At 37.0% G+C, this 16,485-nt stretch overlaps 1 protein-coding gene across 7 annotated transcripts in view; it reads right to left on the reverse strand.

Annotated features, from left to right (window-relative positions):
* Positions 1 to 543: 543 nt before the first annotated feature.
* SMARCA2 (SWI/SNF related, matrix associated, actin dependent regulator of chromatin, subfamily a, member 2) overlaps positions 544 to 16,485 on the reverse strand; it is a 110,598-nt gene continuing 94,656 nt past the window's right edge. For 6 of the 7 annotated variants that reach the window (XM_057406086.1, XM_057406087.1, XM_057406088.1 and 3 more), the window contains 5 exons: positions 8,709 to 8,814; positions 7,761 to 7,862; positions 3,303 to 3,435; positions 2,108 to 2,250; positions 544 to 1,449 (listed from right to left, as the gene is read on the reverse strand). In XM_057406086.1, the coding sequence (XP_057262069.1) occupies positions 1,414 to 1,449; positions 2,108 to 2,250; positions 3,303 to 3,435; positions 7,761 to 7,862; positions 8,709 to 8,814 (520 nt within the window). In that variant the 3' untranslated portion in view covers positions 544 to 1,413. Of the gene's footprint in view, positions 1,821 to 2,107; positions 2,251 to 3,302; positions 3,436 to 7,760; positions 7,863 to 8,708; positions 8,815 to 16,485 lie in introns of all 7 variants that reach the window. The other variant, XM_057406089.1, reaches the window with a different exon arrangement.

Below are 16,485 nucleotides of genomic sequence, written 5' to 3' on the forward strand. Positions count from 1 at the left end.
CATGTTTTCTACTCAATATATGTTCAAATCTAAGAAGTTCTGATTTTCTGGAGTAGCAAAATTAACTGTAGATATGTAGTTCAAATGTTTATACTACCACATCTTAGTGCATCACAACCCTGATACCTCAAGATAATACTTAAACTGATTTATAGGTGGGCTGACTGCCTCCATAAGTAATGGTATTCATGCCCACTGAGGCCTACACACATTTCCTGAAAGAAAAAGAAATGTTTATTTTACTGCTTAATCACTTCTATTGTAATTAGGTAAGGAACTACACATTTGTTTCAAGGTATTATTTTACTACTTCCATTTTGCTGTTGTTATTTTAACATGTAGTACGTCTCTTCTCTTGTCTCTGCCAAATATATGCTATTTGAACGAGTTATTTTACAATCAGGACAGACCACAGTGGACCTCTCTACAGGAGACATTCCTGCCCTGCCATCCTTACTATAAAAAGATTTTTGTGAACTCCTAATACTAGACCATGACTACAGAAACAAATTATCTCTTTATTAGGAAAGCACCAACACCACATTCTTCAAAATTACTGGAATTTTATTTGCCTCAGGCTTATGACTTGCAACCAAAGACATTGTGCAAAGAAAGCAAAGATTAAGTACACTTTAGGGAAAGGTGATAATCCACATTGGTAACATAGAAGATCAGTCTGATGAAAGAAGCCATCCATTACACTATATAGATTGCAATATTCAATAGCATTTTTTTTAACCCAACTTTTTTAATCAAGGAGAAAAAGTTAAGCAAAGTTTACAGTAGGCATAATTTTGATACAATTCAAAAAGCGTTTTTCTGAAGATCATCAAGCATAAAGTGTAAAAATGCACATCGGACAAAGTAGATGAAGGCTAACTACTGTACATTTATAAGCTATTAAACAAAGTTGCATATATGTACCACAGTGTAAAAATCCAATACAGAACAAATAAAAACTTTGAAAACTGCCTGATGAAAAATAAAATAACCAGTGGCTTTTAATGGCTTTTCCTGGTTATCAATGCTACAAAACTTTTTTTTTTCTTTCCAATGCCACTGAAAAACATTCTATCAAATGATAAAACCAGGCACAATCAAACCATTACCAAGTTAAAACCAGCCCATAGAAATATACTATCAACCCACATTTTCCATCAAAAGGTTTTTTGCTGTTCTTTTGTTCTTAAATCTTTTGCGGCCCATTTGGTCACAGTATGTTACATTTTTTGCTTTTTTACACCATGATATCATATGTTTGTCTGGCACTATCCTAAAGCTAATTTATAGAGAGTAAGGATACAGAAACAACCCAATGTCTATTTGACAAACTGTATTTACTGGGTGTAAAATAGGAGAAGGGAGAAGAAAAGGGGAAGGGGTCAGTTCTGCCAAGAAAATAAACCCTATGGATCACTCATCATCACTTCCGCTTGCTTCCGACTGGTCCTAGAGGTAAGAGACACAAGACAAGTCAGAAATTCTTTGCCAGCTATGCTGTGCAATTTGTTAAAGAAGGAAAAAAAAATGAAAAAAAAAGAAAGGAAAAAAGAAAGTAACAGGAAGAAAAATTACAATTAAACTGTCAAATCAAGATAGCCTTAAGAAAGGTATGATGTTATATAACATTTCTTTTTCATGACATTTCATTAAATTGCTGTCGACTTCTTTAGAGAAGGGAAGACACAGAGTCAGGAAACACCAGATCTTTCTTTCTATGCAGACATTTAACAACTTGGAAGAGCTCTGTTTTCATTTGTTGCAATAGTAGAAGCACCCACCAAAGGAAAAAAAAAAATGTCAAGCCATCAGTTTTTCATCTGTGGACAAAAGCAAACAGACCGTGAGGTTTAAAGATTCAATGAAAGTAGATCAGCTCCAAGAAATGAGCTCTGAATTTCTTTGACTTCTTGTCTTTCAGCATTTTGACCAGATCTCATAAGCACACCCAGGTACATTTAACACCCCTGCCTAATTTTCTCACGATGATCACTACAGATTAAACATTTGTTTAAGCATGAATAGTTAAGAACTCTTACAGCAAGTGGGACAGGGTAGAGACACAATCACTGTAACCACTTCCACAGTCTCAGTGATCAAAACTTACATTTTCATCTTGATCCTCATCACTATCATCATCACTCACAACAGGCTTGGCTTTGGCTCGGCTTTGCCTCTTCTTGCCTTTTCCCTTCTCCCGAGTTTTTTCCTCCTTCTTATTTAACTTGATTTTGACTTTCACAGATTTTGCTGCAAATATTTTAAAAGACTACATTTAACTTTTCACTTTTAAATGCTGTCTCTGTTTACAGAAATTCACCCTTGGTAGCAGCCTGATACTTCCTTCTGTCCTTTAACTGCACTCTGGAACAATGAAGAAGAGGTATTTGATTTTATTTCTCTACTTCTGTAAATTTTTAAAAATCATTTGTATCAAACTATAAAGAGTAACTTTAAGTTGACCATGTGCATTCTTTTCACTCTCAGAATGCACATTGTCTACAGGTCCTGTGAGAAGATACACATCTAAAAATATTTTCTTCCTTGCACATAGAAATATTTATCCTTTGTACAAACAGACATTTTATTTAAACTACAGAAATGCTATGCAGAGGTGACTGATTGGCAAAACATGAGTTGCATGCTTCACAGACCTGTGTGACATATTTGGAAGGGTAGCTCAGGGCCAAATATTACAGTTTCTGTAATCAGACAGCTAGGGGAGCTGGACTATATGGGCAGATCTATTGGTTGGCAGAAAATGGAATGAAGGGATCCCTCATTTTCCATTGTATCATGTTTGCTAGTCTCCAGTGACTGACAGAGCGTCACCTCCTGCTTCTGAAACAATACAAGTTTCAATTAGGCCTCGTCAAACTGAAGAACATTTGCAACACCTTCTGGTTCTTAACCAGTTAGTGAGTTTTCTAGGTCACACCATGCCTGAACGATGATCACCCATGGATAAAGCCTGTTTCAAATTTCACCAGGAACTTCTATTTACAAATAACATGAAGAGGACCAGAAGGGTTTATACTCATGTTCAGTCAAATCAGCTTCTAAAAAGCACGCCTGTGATTTGTTTCTGGCTTAAAAATAGTTAACTGTACTCTAAGGGGTACAGGCAGAACATACAGCCAAAAACTTAAAATGACTGTTAACACCCAAAGTAGCAAACTTAGTAAGTTACTCTTGCCAACAGAAAATAGAACCTTATAATCAGTCTCCATGCAGAAACTGTGGAAAACCTCCCCTTCCATCCCTAGACGTACTTTTATCTCAGTATTGAGGAGGGGACTCACATTCTGATTCTGATTCTTCGTCTTCTTCTTCTTCTTCATCATCGTTACTTTCATCCTCACTTTCTTCTTCTTTGGCAATCTTCTGTCGTGCACTTTTGAACACAGACTGAAGAACAATAGAATCCTCATAGATCTATGGTATGAATACAAATCTATGTCAGAATTGTAAAGTCAAGAAGTATCAAAAATTTACAGCACAGACCTTCATTTCCAATGCAAACTCAGAGAGTACACAGCCTTGTTGCATGAATTTTACAAGAAATGCCAACATTAAATTTTCATGCTTTAAATTAAGAAATTTGTCAATAGTGAGCACAAAAAATCAGGTTTTAAAATGTATTACATATGAAATGTCCAGTTAGTGTTTTTCTGATAATTTTTACTGCCACAGGAACTATTGTGTGTTTTTATTAGATCATCACAGCCTTTAAAAACTGCCAAAGCAACAGACTTCAGCAGAAAGCACCCTAATTTAAAAATGGGTCTTAGTCTAGTGATACAGTTGATGACAGTGGCTAATTATCTACAGTTATTTTCTGAAAACCAAAGTGGCCACAAGGAATATAATATATCCCAAGCAGCTCATTCCTTCCTTCTCTCACACAGACAAAGTACTTGTTCTAATTTTAGCACGTTTTCAAACATTCTGTAGCTTGCCATGTATCTCTGGTACCTCAGATTTTCTCTTTAAACTCAAGCAGGAAGGGACTCAACGGTGAGAGAACTACATTTGACTTGTAACACACTTTTCGGATTAACATGGTAAAAATCTTGCTGCCATGCTGAGTATCTGGTCCTTGCAAATGAGCTTGCACATTTTGTTGTGTAAAATGTCAGGAGCCAAGCCGTGGACAATTTAGCACTGAACAATTAAGAATAGTTAATAGAAGGGTATAGAGTCACAGAATCGCAGAATGGTTTGGACTGGAAGGGACCTTAAAGCTCATCCAGTTCCAACCTCCTGCCACGGGCAAGGACACCTTCCACTAGACCAGGCTGCTCCAAGCCCCATCCAGCCTGGCCTTGAACGCTGCCAGGGATGAGGGAGCCACAGCTTCTCTGGGCAACCTGTGCCAGTGTCTCACCATCCTCTCAGTGAAGAATTCCTTCCTAATACCTAACCTAAATCTCCTCTCTTTCAGTTTAAAGCCATTCTCACTTTTCCTGTCACTACATGTCCTTGTAAAAAGCCCCTCTATAGGTTTCTTGTAGGCTCCCTTTAGGCAGCACTGGAAGCTGCTCCAAAGTCTCCCCAGGAGCTGTCTCTCCTCCAGGCTGAACAAGCCCAACTCTCAGCCTGTCTTCACGGCAGAGGTGCTCCAGTCCTTTGAGCATCTTTGAGGTCTCTTCTGTACTTACTCGAGTATCTTCACATCCTTCTTGTGTAGGGAACACCAGAGCTGGATGCAGAACTGCAGGTGGGGTCTCATGAGAGCAGAGTAGAGGGGTAGAATCCCCTCCCTCAACCTGCTGGTCATGCTCCTTTTGAGGCAATCTCATCTACCAACACCTCCAAGCCCTTCTCCTCAGAGCTTCTCTCAATCCATTTTCCACCCAGCCTTTAGCTGTGCTTGGGATTGCCCTGAACCACATGCAAGATCTTTCTTGCACTTGGCCTTGCTAGACTTCATGACCATCATCACTTGAACCACCTTGGCTTTCATACTAGTCCTTTGCCTATTATTACATTATTTCCTTGTATAAAAGGACACTGGGTATTTTTGAGAAAGGTAATAGAAGTTTTTTGGCTGCCATTATACAATCTGTACGTTAAAACTGCTCTAATGCTCTGCAGGTTCAACAAAATTAATTAAACTTTTTTTTTTTAAAAACTTCACATGAAATATGCAATCTCTCTTCACTTGACCACTATGTCTCACTGCAGGCTGTTCCCCATTCTGTAAGTACTGCTGTACATTTTGTTGTGAGATGTTTGACTGCTCTTGACCATGATAAAATTTCTTGACATATATGATCATGAATGTTTTGAAAAGTTTTTTCTCCTATTGTCTTACGACATTAGTGGGCTGTGAGACCCTACAGCTTCCTTCCTCTAAGTCAAGAGATTGATTTTTAATTATGCCCACTTCTTTTCAAGTCAGCTATTGACAGAAGCCCCTCAGTTCCTCATGAGGATCATTTATTTTTCTTACACACAGGCTTAACATATTTCATTGTTCCTAGGAATGGCTCTTTAAACTAACCTTTCTCTCCTTTCCCAGAACAAACACTTTTCTAAGACAAAAAAGAATTAAGGACACATGCTACATTTCATTTTTTAATGCCGGTCACTACATATTTGAAGTATCACTGTGACCCAGACTTTTAAACAGGATTTCCTAGGGAAATAAAGAGGTTTTAAAAATTATTTAAACTTAATGTGGAATTGTTTGCAATATTCAGTATCTATTACAATCCAGAAAAAACCTGGCACTGTTTCAGGAAAAGCTATGCAAATAAAAGTTTTCTTATTTTGACCAAAATCCAATTCCAGCAGGTTTCAAAAAAATAAGTAGCAATGACAGTTAAACTTCCTTAAAACTGGAGAAGCAACGACAACAAGAGCTTCACAAGAAATGACAGCCTTAATAGCAAATCTTCTGTTTCAATAGACACGTAATATTTTTAACCCCTTACATGTCTGTGTTTCATTTGACCATTATAACATGAAGAGCGTTTCAAATAATTGAGGTTGCACTCAACACTGAAGTTGAGGACAAAATCCTCAAAATGCAGTCTCTCTCCCTGAAACCCCTCGTAAGTTTCCAGCTCAGATGGAACTGCTCTGTGCCAAAGAAAAGCAGCATGCATCATGCTAGCAGAACAACTCAAGTTTTACTTGAGGTCACTGTGTACTTAAACAACTGCCTGAATTAGCCTGTTGTTTTTGGGTGTGCATGCAAATCTAGTTTACTGATGTGAACTGGTATATCAGAGGAAAGCTGGACACGAACTATTGCAAAGTACATGAAGTAGCCTTAAATAATTGACTGCTGTAGAAGTGTCCTACAATTCTCTGGAAAACAAAATGAATGGCATGAGAACTTACTAGAAATAAACCTTAAAATGATACTTATGAGTTATCTGGGCTTCATGCTATAAATAAGTAATGCTAGCTCTGGTAATTAATGTTTGTACACTGGAATAGAAAATAGTACTGCAACACTCTCATATAAATTGGGTTATTTCCAAACAGAACAGCAGTATCTACTCAATGTTTCTACCCACTCAGGATTATTCCTGTCAATTCTACCACCTCTGCTTAACAAGAGTCCAGTTTCCCATTAGCAACTTGAGTCATTCTCATGAGGCTAATTTCATTATTATTCCCATTTAGCTACTACTTTGATTTTTATCTCTTCTACCAACTTTTACCATACTCTAAAGTCTCTGTGACAGTTTTTGGTAGTACTAGCTTTCCTTCTTTTTTTTTTTATTAAGTGATTATCATTAGACGTTTATATCTGTTTTACTGACATGGGACTAAGCAGTAAACTGCAATTTACACTTGGACAGGTAGCAAATTTTTGTCCCACACTTCCTACCATTATTAATTTCCATACTAAAGTATTTTTTAGCTGCTTTATAGGTTGTTTCCATATAACTGAAGACAGTAAAAATACTGCATATATTACAGAAAACATTTTATGTCTCTAGATAGCAAAAATAATCACAAAATGATGAGCTCTATTTAAGAATCCTTAATAACTAATTGCATTCTTATTTTAATTTTTAATTCTTCAATTTTATTATAAACTCTCCAGGTCAGCTAAGGGTCATCAGTCATGTTTAGGAATTTGAATGATGCATTAGTATTGGCAGCATCAGCCTTCGGCTTACTTTTACTTAGGCTTCTTCTAAGAAATTCTTCCTCTCACACATTAGAGGAGTTGACTTCATGTTCTCTGTTTCAATTTAATACTGTGTTTGCATCACACGATTTGGACTTCACCTATGAAAACAATCATCCAACACTATGTTTCATGGTATTGTGACAACTTTCTTATCTGTCATCCAGATTTTGTAGTCAGTCCTTCCTTTTCTGCCAGTGTCCTGTTCCAAATTCACAGCACTAAGTACATTCTTGTCTGTAATACATCTGCTTGCGACGAGATATCTTGTCTCCTAAACCTCTTTAGTAGTTTATTACTACTGTCTCTTAAAATCGACACCTCTACACACACAGCCTTTTACCATAGACTGAAACAGTCTTAACTGCAGCTCTAACTACACAGATAAGAAAAAAAGAGATCTCTGAATCAGAATCAAGTAATTTTCACTGCATGCACACAGCTGTATCAAGTGAATTCTGGATGATTCCAGGAATCGGGTCATTTTTCTCTACTCAAAATAAGAATTAAAACACAGGATTTATATACAGAATATAAAAATCCACAAGCACTGAAAACATTAGGTAGGGAAAACCTGTATGTTTAACACAAAGTGGTTCATTCAGACCTGTGATCCCTCCAAATTGAATGTCTGAGCATTGTGGCACAGCAACATGACATCTTTCTCCAAGTCTCCAAGACTTCGATATTTATGATTGCGAATTCTTTCCTGTTGCATTTGTGAAGGAAATGAAGAGAAGTATGGAAGGGCAGTGCAGAAAGTGGTGCAGAAAGAAAAACAACAGACAGGATACTAAATCAGTATTTGATTTCAACACATTAAAAGCTTTCTCTTTAAAAAAACAACAAACAACAAAGAAAACCAAAACAAAACCCCAAGCATCAAGACAAGTACTTGTTTAAAACAAATAAATAAAGTCTTAAAATGTATTGTTAATATACTACTCAAGAAAATATACAGGATAATAGAGTAAAAAATTAAGCAATTGCTGTATAAACTAGAAGGTAGAGAAGCAACAGAAATGGAGCTCCTGTGGTATAAGGAGTTACAGTTTCTTCTTTTCAGCACAGAAACAAAATAAGCTGTGACATGAATCAAAATCACAGTTAAAACATTACCTAATATGCAACAAGTTGCATAAATCCAATCTGACAAACTGCATTTGGATCTGACTTAGCTATTCCAAGACGTGATGCTAGTTTAGGGATGACTAAATTCCCCTAAAACCATTAAAACTTTTCAAACAGTGCGTTTTTATCGAAGATGTACTTCACAGATTTGTAATAAGGTATTTGAAAAAAAGACGCTGAGATGTCATTTCTGGAGGGTCATTCATGTCACATGGCTTCATTTTAATTTGGTTTTGAAATTATAGTGATATACTGCAATATACACTAAATAAAATTCCTAACAAGGTGTGTTACAATGTTTAAAATCTAAGCCACAAATACAGGTAAATGCAATATTCACATTCTTGTAGTTTTAATGCAACTTCACAGTCACCCTTTTATATAACATAGAAATGGATGAATCTCCACTTCCAAAAAAGGTTACCTTTATTTTTTTGAAGTCGACTGGTTTCCTAATCAATTCATAATACTCTGGTAGTTCTTTCCTAGAAGGGAGCTGAATGAAGACTTCACTTAGCTGACGTCCTGAACTGTTGAGACAAACAAACCCATAATGTAAAGAATTACTAGAAGTTTCTTACAAAACACACACCCTTTGTGCTGTTGAACTAATTTATTACCATCATAGGATCCTATGGGTAGAAGGCTTTATATAAGCAGGATCAGGACTTCAATCTGAATTCCACAGTAGTTCACTGAGTAGAGAGTCTTGCATTTTTCAGTTTGTTCTAGTCTCAGCTAATTTTTAGCAAGTATCCCTCCTGTCACTGTAAGTTTATCTTCCTGGTCATTTTATAGTCGTTTTGTACTCTTCGGTCATAGCAAACCATTTGTTCTTACTGATTTCCACTATACCAGACCCTGATTGTTATCAGACTTAACCAGATGTTACCACAACAACAACAAACATAGTAACTTTCATTAACTGACTGCTAGGTTTCTGCAAAGATCCCTGTAACTGTATTGAAAATCATACTGCCATTTGTACTTTTCCAGTCATCTGAAATAAAGTGATGGGTTATCTAAAAGCCTTTCATACTCTAGGAACATTGCCTATCGCTTACAGGTGTTCAGAATTTCTAAGATTTCCAGATTTCCCATTGTTCATCCCTTACAGCTATTTCTACAGTTCCAAATCGGGTTTTGGGGGCTTTTGTAGATCTTCTTATTTGTGGCTTCCCAAATAATACATGGCTATAAGTCAACCTGGAGAGGCAATGTGTTGATGGCACTTCCAGGTTTTCTTTTTTTTATCCTATGTGTATGTAATTTTTTTCACAAAATAGCAGAAAAAAGCTCTCCTGAGAAGAACTAATTCATGGCACATAGCATTCACAACCAATTCCCAGCCCACATTCACATGATTCCTGTTCCCACAGATACTCAAAAAAGCTTTCTCTGTTTCCCTATTTTCTCATTTGCATCTTCAGATGGTAACTTCCTGGTCTCCACCTGAGCTCGTCCCATGCCGTTACCCTCCATAGTCATATGTGATCTTACCAGACACATTAAACTAATACTGCATCGAAGGTTAACTGAGGCAGTTCTGTCATGGAGGGTAAGGATGATAAAAAGCATGGAACTGCTCTGCCTTTTATGAGAGTCGTTGAGTACCTACTATATGTTAAGCATTTCTTGATGTCTGATACAGCATCAGAGTTTGAGCAGACACTATTCTTCTTATGGACCTGAACCAATGAACAAGAATAAACAGAATTTCCTCACTTCCTACATTTTCAAGTAGCTGTTGATCATCTAATCTAAGATTTCTTACTGTTTTCCGTTTTGTCCTGGGACACTGCTGTTCTTCATATGCCCTGCATCAGAGGACAATAACGTAAACTTTCTGACTGCAGCTTGCTAATCAGTGCTGTCCAACCAACAGCCTGGGTGCCAACTGGCAGCTAGAGTATTATTCCACCCAATGCAAACCTAAGCCTCTGTCTTGTCCTGACAACTGTCTGACTTGCAGCAGCAGAAGCCATTCCCTTTGCCTGCTTAGCAGTAACTGCCAGGCTGCCTCCTAGATTACAGCAAGATTGTGGCACATGTATGTACACACTTGTGGGTGTTGCCCCTGCATGGTGAGAGCACTGCACATCTCTGTCAGAGAAGATGAGAGTGACCTACTCCATCAAGCTGTTCGCTTAGATACCCTGAAGACCACCTGCACCTCATACTCGAGGTAGTTACTATCGATTTCATCCAACAGAACCAATTTATTTGGGAAGCACCCTGAAATAGAGGAAGTAATAAAATGACCAGATAATTGTCATTCCAAGACTTACTATTTCTTTCGTGTCAGCAAGTAATTGTGGAACTCAGGCCACTGCACCTCCCATCTTCTTTGGTACTGAGTCACACCAAAAAGGTTAATTACTTTCATATTTCCCCTGCCGAAGTGGGAGGTGTGCATACTATGGGTTTAAACCCACCAACCTTGTTAATGATCTATGTGAGTGACTACTTCATGCCATCTGACAGAACTTGTCTTCATCTCAGACTCTCAAAGACAAACTGAAAGCAACGTAAGGAAAAGCAATGTGACCGACTAAATCAACATGTGTTTCTAGTTCTTTGCAAATCAAGGACTGTATTTTTTTTTTTTTGTTAATCCAAAGAAGTTTTGAACCCTCACAGCTGAAACTGAGATCAATTAAATTTGTTCTGAACCTACAGAACTCTAAGTACTCTGTGAAATCAGACCTCTAGTGTCCAAAAGGGGTACTCCTTATTCCTCATTTGTAAAGTAAGGATAAAATGTGAAAAAAGTTCTGTATCTGCACAATATTAAGACTCCTTCTGAGCATTACAGAGAAGCCCAGGGGGAATTCAGCCATTCATTCATTATGTGATCAGCATTCACCTTGTACACATGCAAGGCACTGGTCCTCTGGAAAAGCAACAAAAAGTAAGGTAGCACCCTGTCATGCAATTACACACTATACTGTAACAAACCTTCCTGAGGGAATTGCATTAAGCCTTTTGTTTGTTTTATCCTGTTGATCTGTGTGCTTGATTTCACAAACTTAAGTTATTTTAACAAATCTGTGCAATATACTGACATAAGATACAGATGTAAGCTAATCCTTTGAAAAGTGTGATAACTTACTTTCCAAAATTTGCGCTGGATTTGCTATGCAGAAGGATTGACGTATCACTGCTGTGTTTTAAACTTCAGCAGCTTCCCTTTAACGGAAGAATCTGTTTGAGAAAAATTACTAAACCACTGCTGCTGGTATTGCTTTAACTATGCTTCAGAGCCTAAATACAAACAGAATGATTTAAATACAAAAAAAATACTCTAATTTTGATCAAATTTTAAAACATATTCAGCATATTTGTCCTATTAAAAAAGCTCCTGATGATTATAGAGCTTTTTATCTAATGGCTATGTAATTTTTTGCCCTTTTTCATATACCACCCACCCTTATGTTGCATTTTATATTAAAAATATATCAGCAGTAAATTATTAAACAGCAATATCCTATTTTCAAGATGGAAAACTAGCCAACTGTGATTTGTTCACAGATTCTTTTAAACTAAGAACGTCACAGAAAACCTTCAAGCTTTTGCTTGATACAATTAATTATCAAGAATCATTTAAGGCTGTGAAAGAAAAAGCATTAAGGGCATGAAATATTCAACAGACAGAAGACTACAGCCTGGTTTTGTCTACTCAGATCAATAACAGCTTATTCTGTCCTATCATTTTTATAGAAACTCCTCTCACAAAGAAATATTATCTTCTGCTCCCTTTGTATATGTGCATCTATACTGTATTGTGAACTTTTCCCACATAATCTCAAATGGTTGTGTCTTGAATACAACAGGGGAAATTTGGCAATTATTAATGCAACTCTGATTTTAATCCCCATCTCCACTTTTGTAATTAGAAAATAATAACCACAACAACTACCACATAAAAATCATGCGCAGTAAAAATCACTTAACGGTTGCCTAGCAACTAGGAGGCTATGTGCTGAAGGGAAGAAGGACCAGAATAAATTAAGAGACCCAACTGTGAAAGAACTGCTGAGTGACAGTTCATTGCTACTGCATCAGCTCCACATGCTAGTCCTAGGCGTGCACACATGAAAAATTCTTGCATGTTGTGTGAGTTAATATTCATACAAAAATACTGCTAGTTTTCAAGACATTCTTGCTTAGAAAAGTATTTGTGCTCAGTATTTCTGATTTTATGTCATTTTTGTCAAACTGCTTACACCCATTTAATCAGTATTACCTTCAGTGGAATTAAGTGCAGGAACAATTAGACCTCATTTGTACAAGGGTCCTTTTATGTTTGTTTTCCCTGGCAGTATGTGGCCAGAAGCAAGCTGCCACTGACCAGTCAAAAGCATTACTGCTATTGACACCCCTTCTCCTTTGGATTGGAAGACGAGACAACTATGAAGCTGAAACTGCAAGACTTTCTCACATTTCTGGCAAATTTCACACTTCTAACAAATACTGAAATTCAGTTTAGAGTGGGTGGAATGGAGAGTCCTGCCCTAGTCAGAGCACTCACAATCAGAACCATGGTGTGCAAATTACAACTCCTAATCAAATATAACTCACAAGGACGCTCCTTAAACAAAAGCGTATGCATGGGAGGAGAACTAGAAGAGCTCACAGAACAAGGTGGTTCCTTGGTATTTAACAACTTCCAACACTAACACAGCTATGTAGGGAGTTGAGTCATTTTCATCAAATGTATTTAATAGTTCTTTCTTTTTTGGAATTGACTGCAATAATACATGGTGGACCTGTCCCTATCATTGAAATGAAGTGGGTCAAAATACTTAAAAATATAATTCCTGGTTTTGACATAAGGCTGTGTATTCCATTACTCTGGTTTGGCTATAAATAAGAATTATTTGCTTTGTGTATTTGAATACTCAAGAGTACCACTTGGCATAATTAATTACTAGTTAGATTAGCAATGGCTAATTACATCACTCACCATTTTACAACAGTTAAAATCTGGCAATTCGAGAAACATGGGGAAACAGTCTGAATAAAATCCACTTAATATAACGAAAAAAGAAATTCTCTCACTGAGCTATGTTCTGTAAGAATACTATGGCCACAAATGTAAACATTTTGGCTTTAATGCTGCAGTGATTAAAATACTAGGCACCACAGAGAGGGGAAGTCTCTTGCTAAGCAGGAAACACAGACAGGGCACAACAATCACAACCTTTAATTTTCTTATCATCTTTATTAAAATGTGGTCGATGGCCACGTGCTACGGGGAGCAGGCTTTGTGAAGTTCGCCAATACACCATGCATGTCCTTACTTTAAGTCTCACAAACAGCAGAGAAAGGCTGGTTATAAATGAAAATCACTGTATATACTAAAGCTACCAGCACCCTGGGACTCTTGAACTCAGCTGTGACTATCTAAACAAAGGTAATGCAAACTAGCAGTAGCATCAAACTGGCACCTAGACAGGAACTGTCAAACTCAACATAATGCCAAAGAGGACAGTGTACTGTAGGGAAGATGAAGGATTACAAGGTATGAAGTATCATTCCTTTTCTCCACTTAATTTCAACAATCAGAGAAGGGAAGCTACACTTACAGCTTGTATTCCTCTAAAGTAAGAAATAAAGGTAAAGCTTCAAAAGAGAACAAAGATAGTTTGGGGGACTAAGTCTGCATGTGCATGATGCAAAATCAACAGCTGGGGCTCAAATTTGGCATACAAGTTCCTTATTACGAAAAGAACACTGAACTCTAGTAAAATTGCCACCATTTCCAAATTGATACAAACAAAACTGACATACAAACTCATTTTGCTTTCTCATAATATAACATACATATTACACATATGATTCTGCGATTATCCATTTCTATGGGCATTCCTAACTTTAGAGGAAAGGAAAGACAGGTTAAATGCATCAGAACTGGAAAAAAATTGTGACAATAATGCTGGACTGATGCATTTCAACTTACTCTCTTGTAAACAGGGGTTGCACACTGCAAGATTACAACAAAGTACAAGGCTGCAAAGGGACCTGCTATGGGTGAGCAGAGACATCTTCTACTCACTCCATCAGGTGATCAGATGCCAGAGGATTCTGACCACCTTTTCTACCTTACTTTTGCTTCATTACAGATTTATTCTCCATTCTAAGACATTACAGGTGAAACCTAGATCAACTCAGCTTCACCTATGACGGTGAAGCAGTGTAGGAGAAAAAAAAAGGCTCTGCATCTGTAGTACTGCTCTGTATCTACAACTGGCAATATGTTTTACAGTATGATACTTAAAGCTGAGTAGTAAGAGCACAGGTGCAGTTTTAAAAAGGTAGCACTGAATTCAGTAAGCATTTTTACTTCATAATGATTTGAGGTGCATACCCCACAAATCTTCAAATTGAGGTACATCTATTTGGTTGTAGGTAAACAGAGATAAACACAAAGATATGATAAAAAAATGTCTATCAACATGAAGAAAAGCTTAAAGCACATCACCCAATACTGTCATCTGAAGCAGTCTGCAAGAAGCAAGTATTGTCATCTTGACAAGGACCTCAACTGCTCTCACACCAAAGGCATCCAAACAGTTGAACATTTTCACAGTGCTCATATCCATTTTTACTACATCCTTTATTTCAAGGGGAACACCTCAGTTATCAGAATTCCAAGAAACTAATGCAGTTAGGCTGCCAGACAAGTCAAATTTCAGCATAAATACTTAAGGTTTATCTCCTTTGGTGTACTCCTAGTTCTCTAGAAAGAACTTTGGTTCTGTACAGCTTGTAGCTATAAATTGGTCTGTAAGAATTATTAAATTTATTGTTAATGGAATGTTGCATTAAAATCAGTACCACGTTCAGATGTGGGAATGAGAAAAAAGGGAAATAGTAGAGTTCCTATACAGTATGGCATAAAAGAGGAAAATCTGAAGAAAATCTTGAATAAAAAGCATGTCCTTTGCACTGAGGACATGACAGAAATAAACAGTAATTTGACTTCACCCTAACTTCACTGTCTTGCATGGAGTTCTTTACTGGCATTTGCAAGTAGCTGGCTATCTACCTCTGAAGTTCCTTTACAAAGAATTATATGCTCCATTTCTCTAAACTGAACATTTACCTCAAATTTTGCTAATTTGTCTTTAATCTTATTTGACATTTATATAATAACTGTGTAGATCAAACTTGAGTTTACTAGAGCTTATTCCTTGTATTATTGTATCCTCTAGCTTTCCAAGACACAGGCAACCCAGCCTATTTTGTTGGATGCTTTTTAAATAAGGAAGGAAAAGATTGTACTTGTCCCCAAATGCCTACAAGGGAAGATACTAATGAAGGCATATATATGGCCAGTCCTTTCCTGTGACAACATCATAACTGGAACTCTAGATTTTTGTGGGGGTCATGGAAAAATGTTTCTTTTAAAAAAGAAAGGTTTTAATCAGAGCACAGAAATGATTCTGCATTTACAAGGAGCTCTTCTCCAAAGCCAGGGGAAGCATGAGAGAAAGCACACAGAGATTCTCGCAAATGTTAACAATGCATTCCCTTATTTTATTTTTTTTTTTTTTTTTTGGCTGCTGGCTTTTTAACTGCAACAAAACTTACAAAAGACTGAAGAATTGGTTTTAACAAAGCTATGCAAGACAAAGTCAGTAAGATTTTGCATGGGTATTCCCTGATTACCTTCTGGGACAAAATCAGCTCTCTGTGGCCTGGATCAGCCCTCTGGACTTTCATAAAACAGAGATTAAACATCCATTAGCACTGAAAATCTAAGCTAATGACAAAGATGATTTCAAGCATTCAAGTACTAAATACATGAAAAACTTTTTTTTTTTTTTTCCTTTTTCCCAGATGAAGCTTATGGCCTACTTTCTTTCAATAAACCTGTCCCTTTATACTTGCCCCAATTGTCTTCACACACACAAAAGCCCAGAGCTGAACAAACATGAAACCCCAACAAAGCTGAGGGGTTCCAATGCTTAAAACCCACTTAATCCTAAAGCTGAAAATCATTCAAAATGTTCATCAAACTCCAGAACAAACTTAACCCCATAGCTTTTATGATATTAAAGTTTCCTGATGTCTAAATTTGCAATTCTGTTACATCCCAGTTTTCATAGGATTGGGTGGTTTGATGCAAGCTCAGAAAAAAAAAATCAAAAATCAGAATACAGACGCTTGGAACTCTTCTGTATAGCTCATCACAC

The sequence above is a fragment of the Pezoporus wallicus genome, unplaced genomic scaffold, assembly GCF_028554395.1.
Source record: "Pezoporus wallicus isolate ANWC-B61680 ecotype Strahan unplaced genomic scaffold, APGP_CSIRO_Pwel_v1 contig_7506, whole genome shotgun sequence".
Classification (NCBI taxonomy): Eukaryota; Metazoa; Chordata; class Aves; order Psittaciformes; family Psittacidae; genus Pezoporus; species Pezoporus wallicus.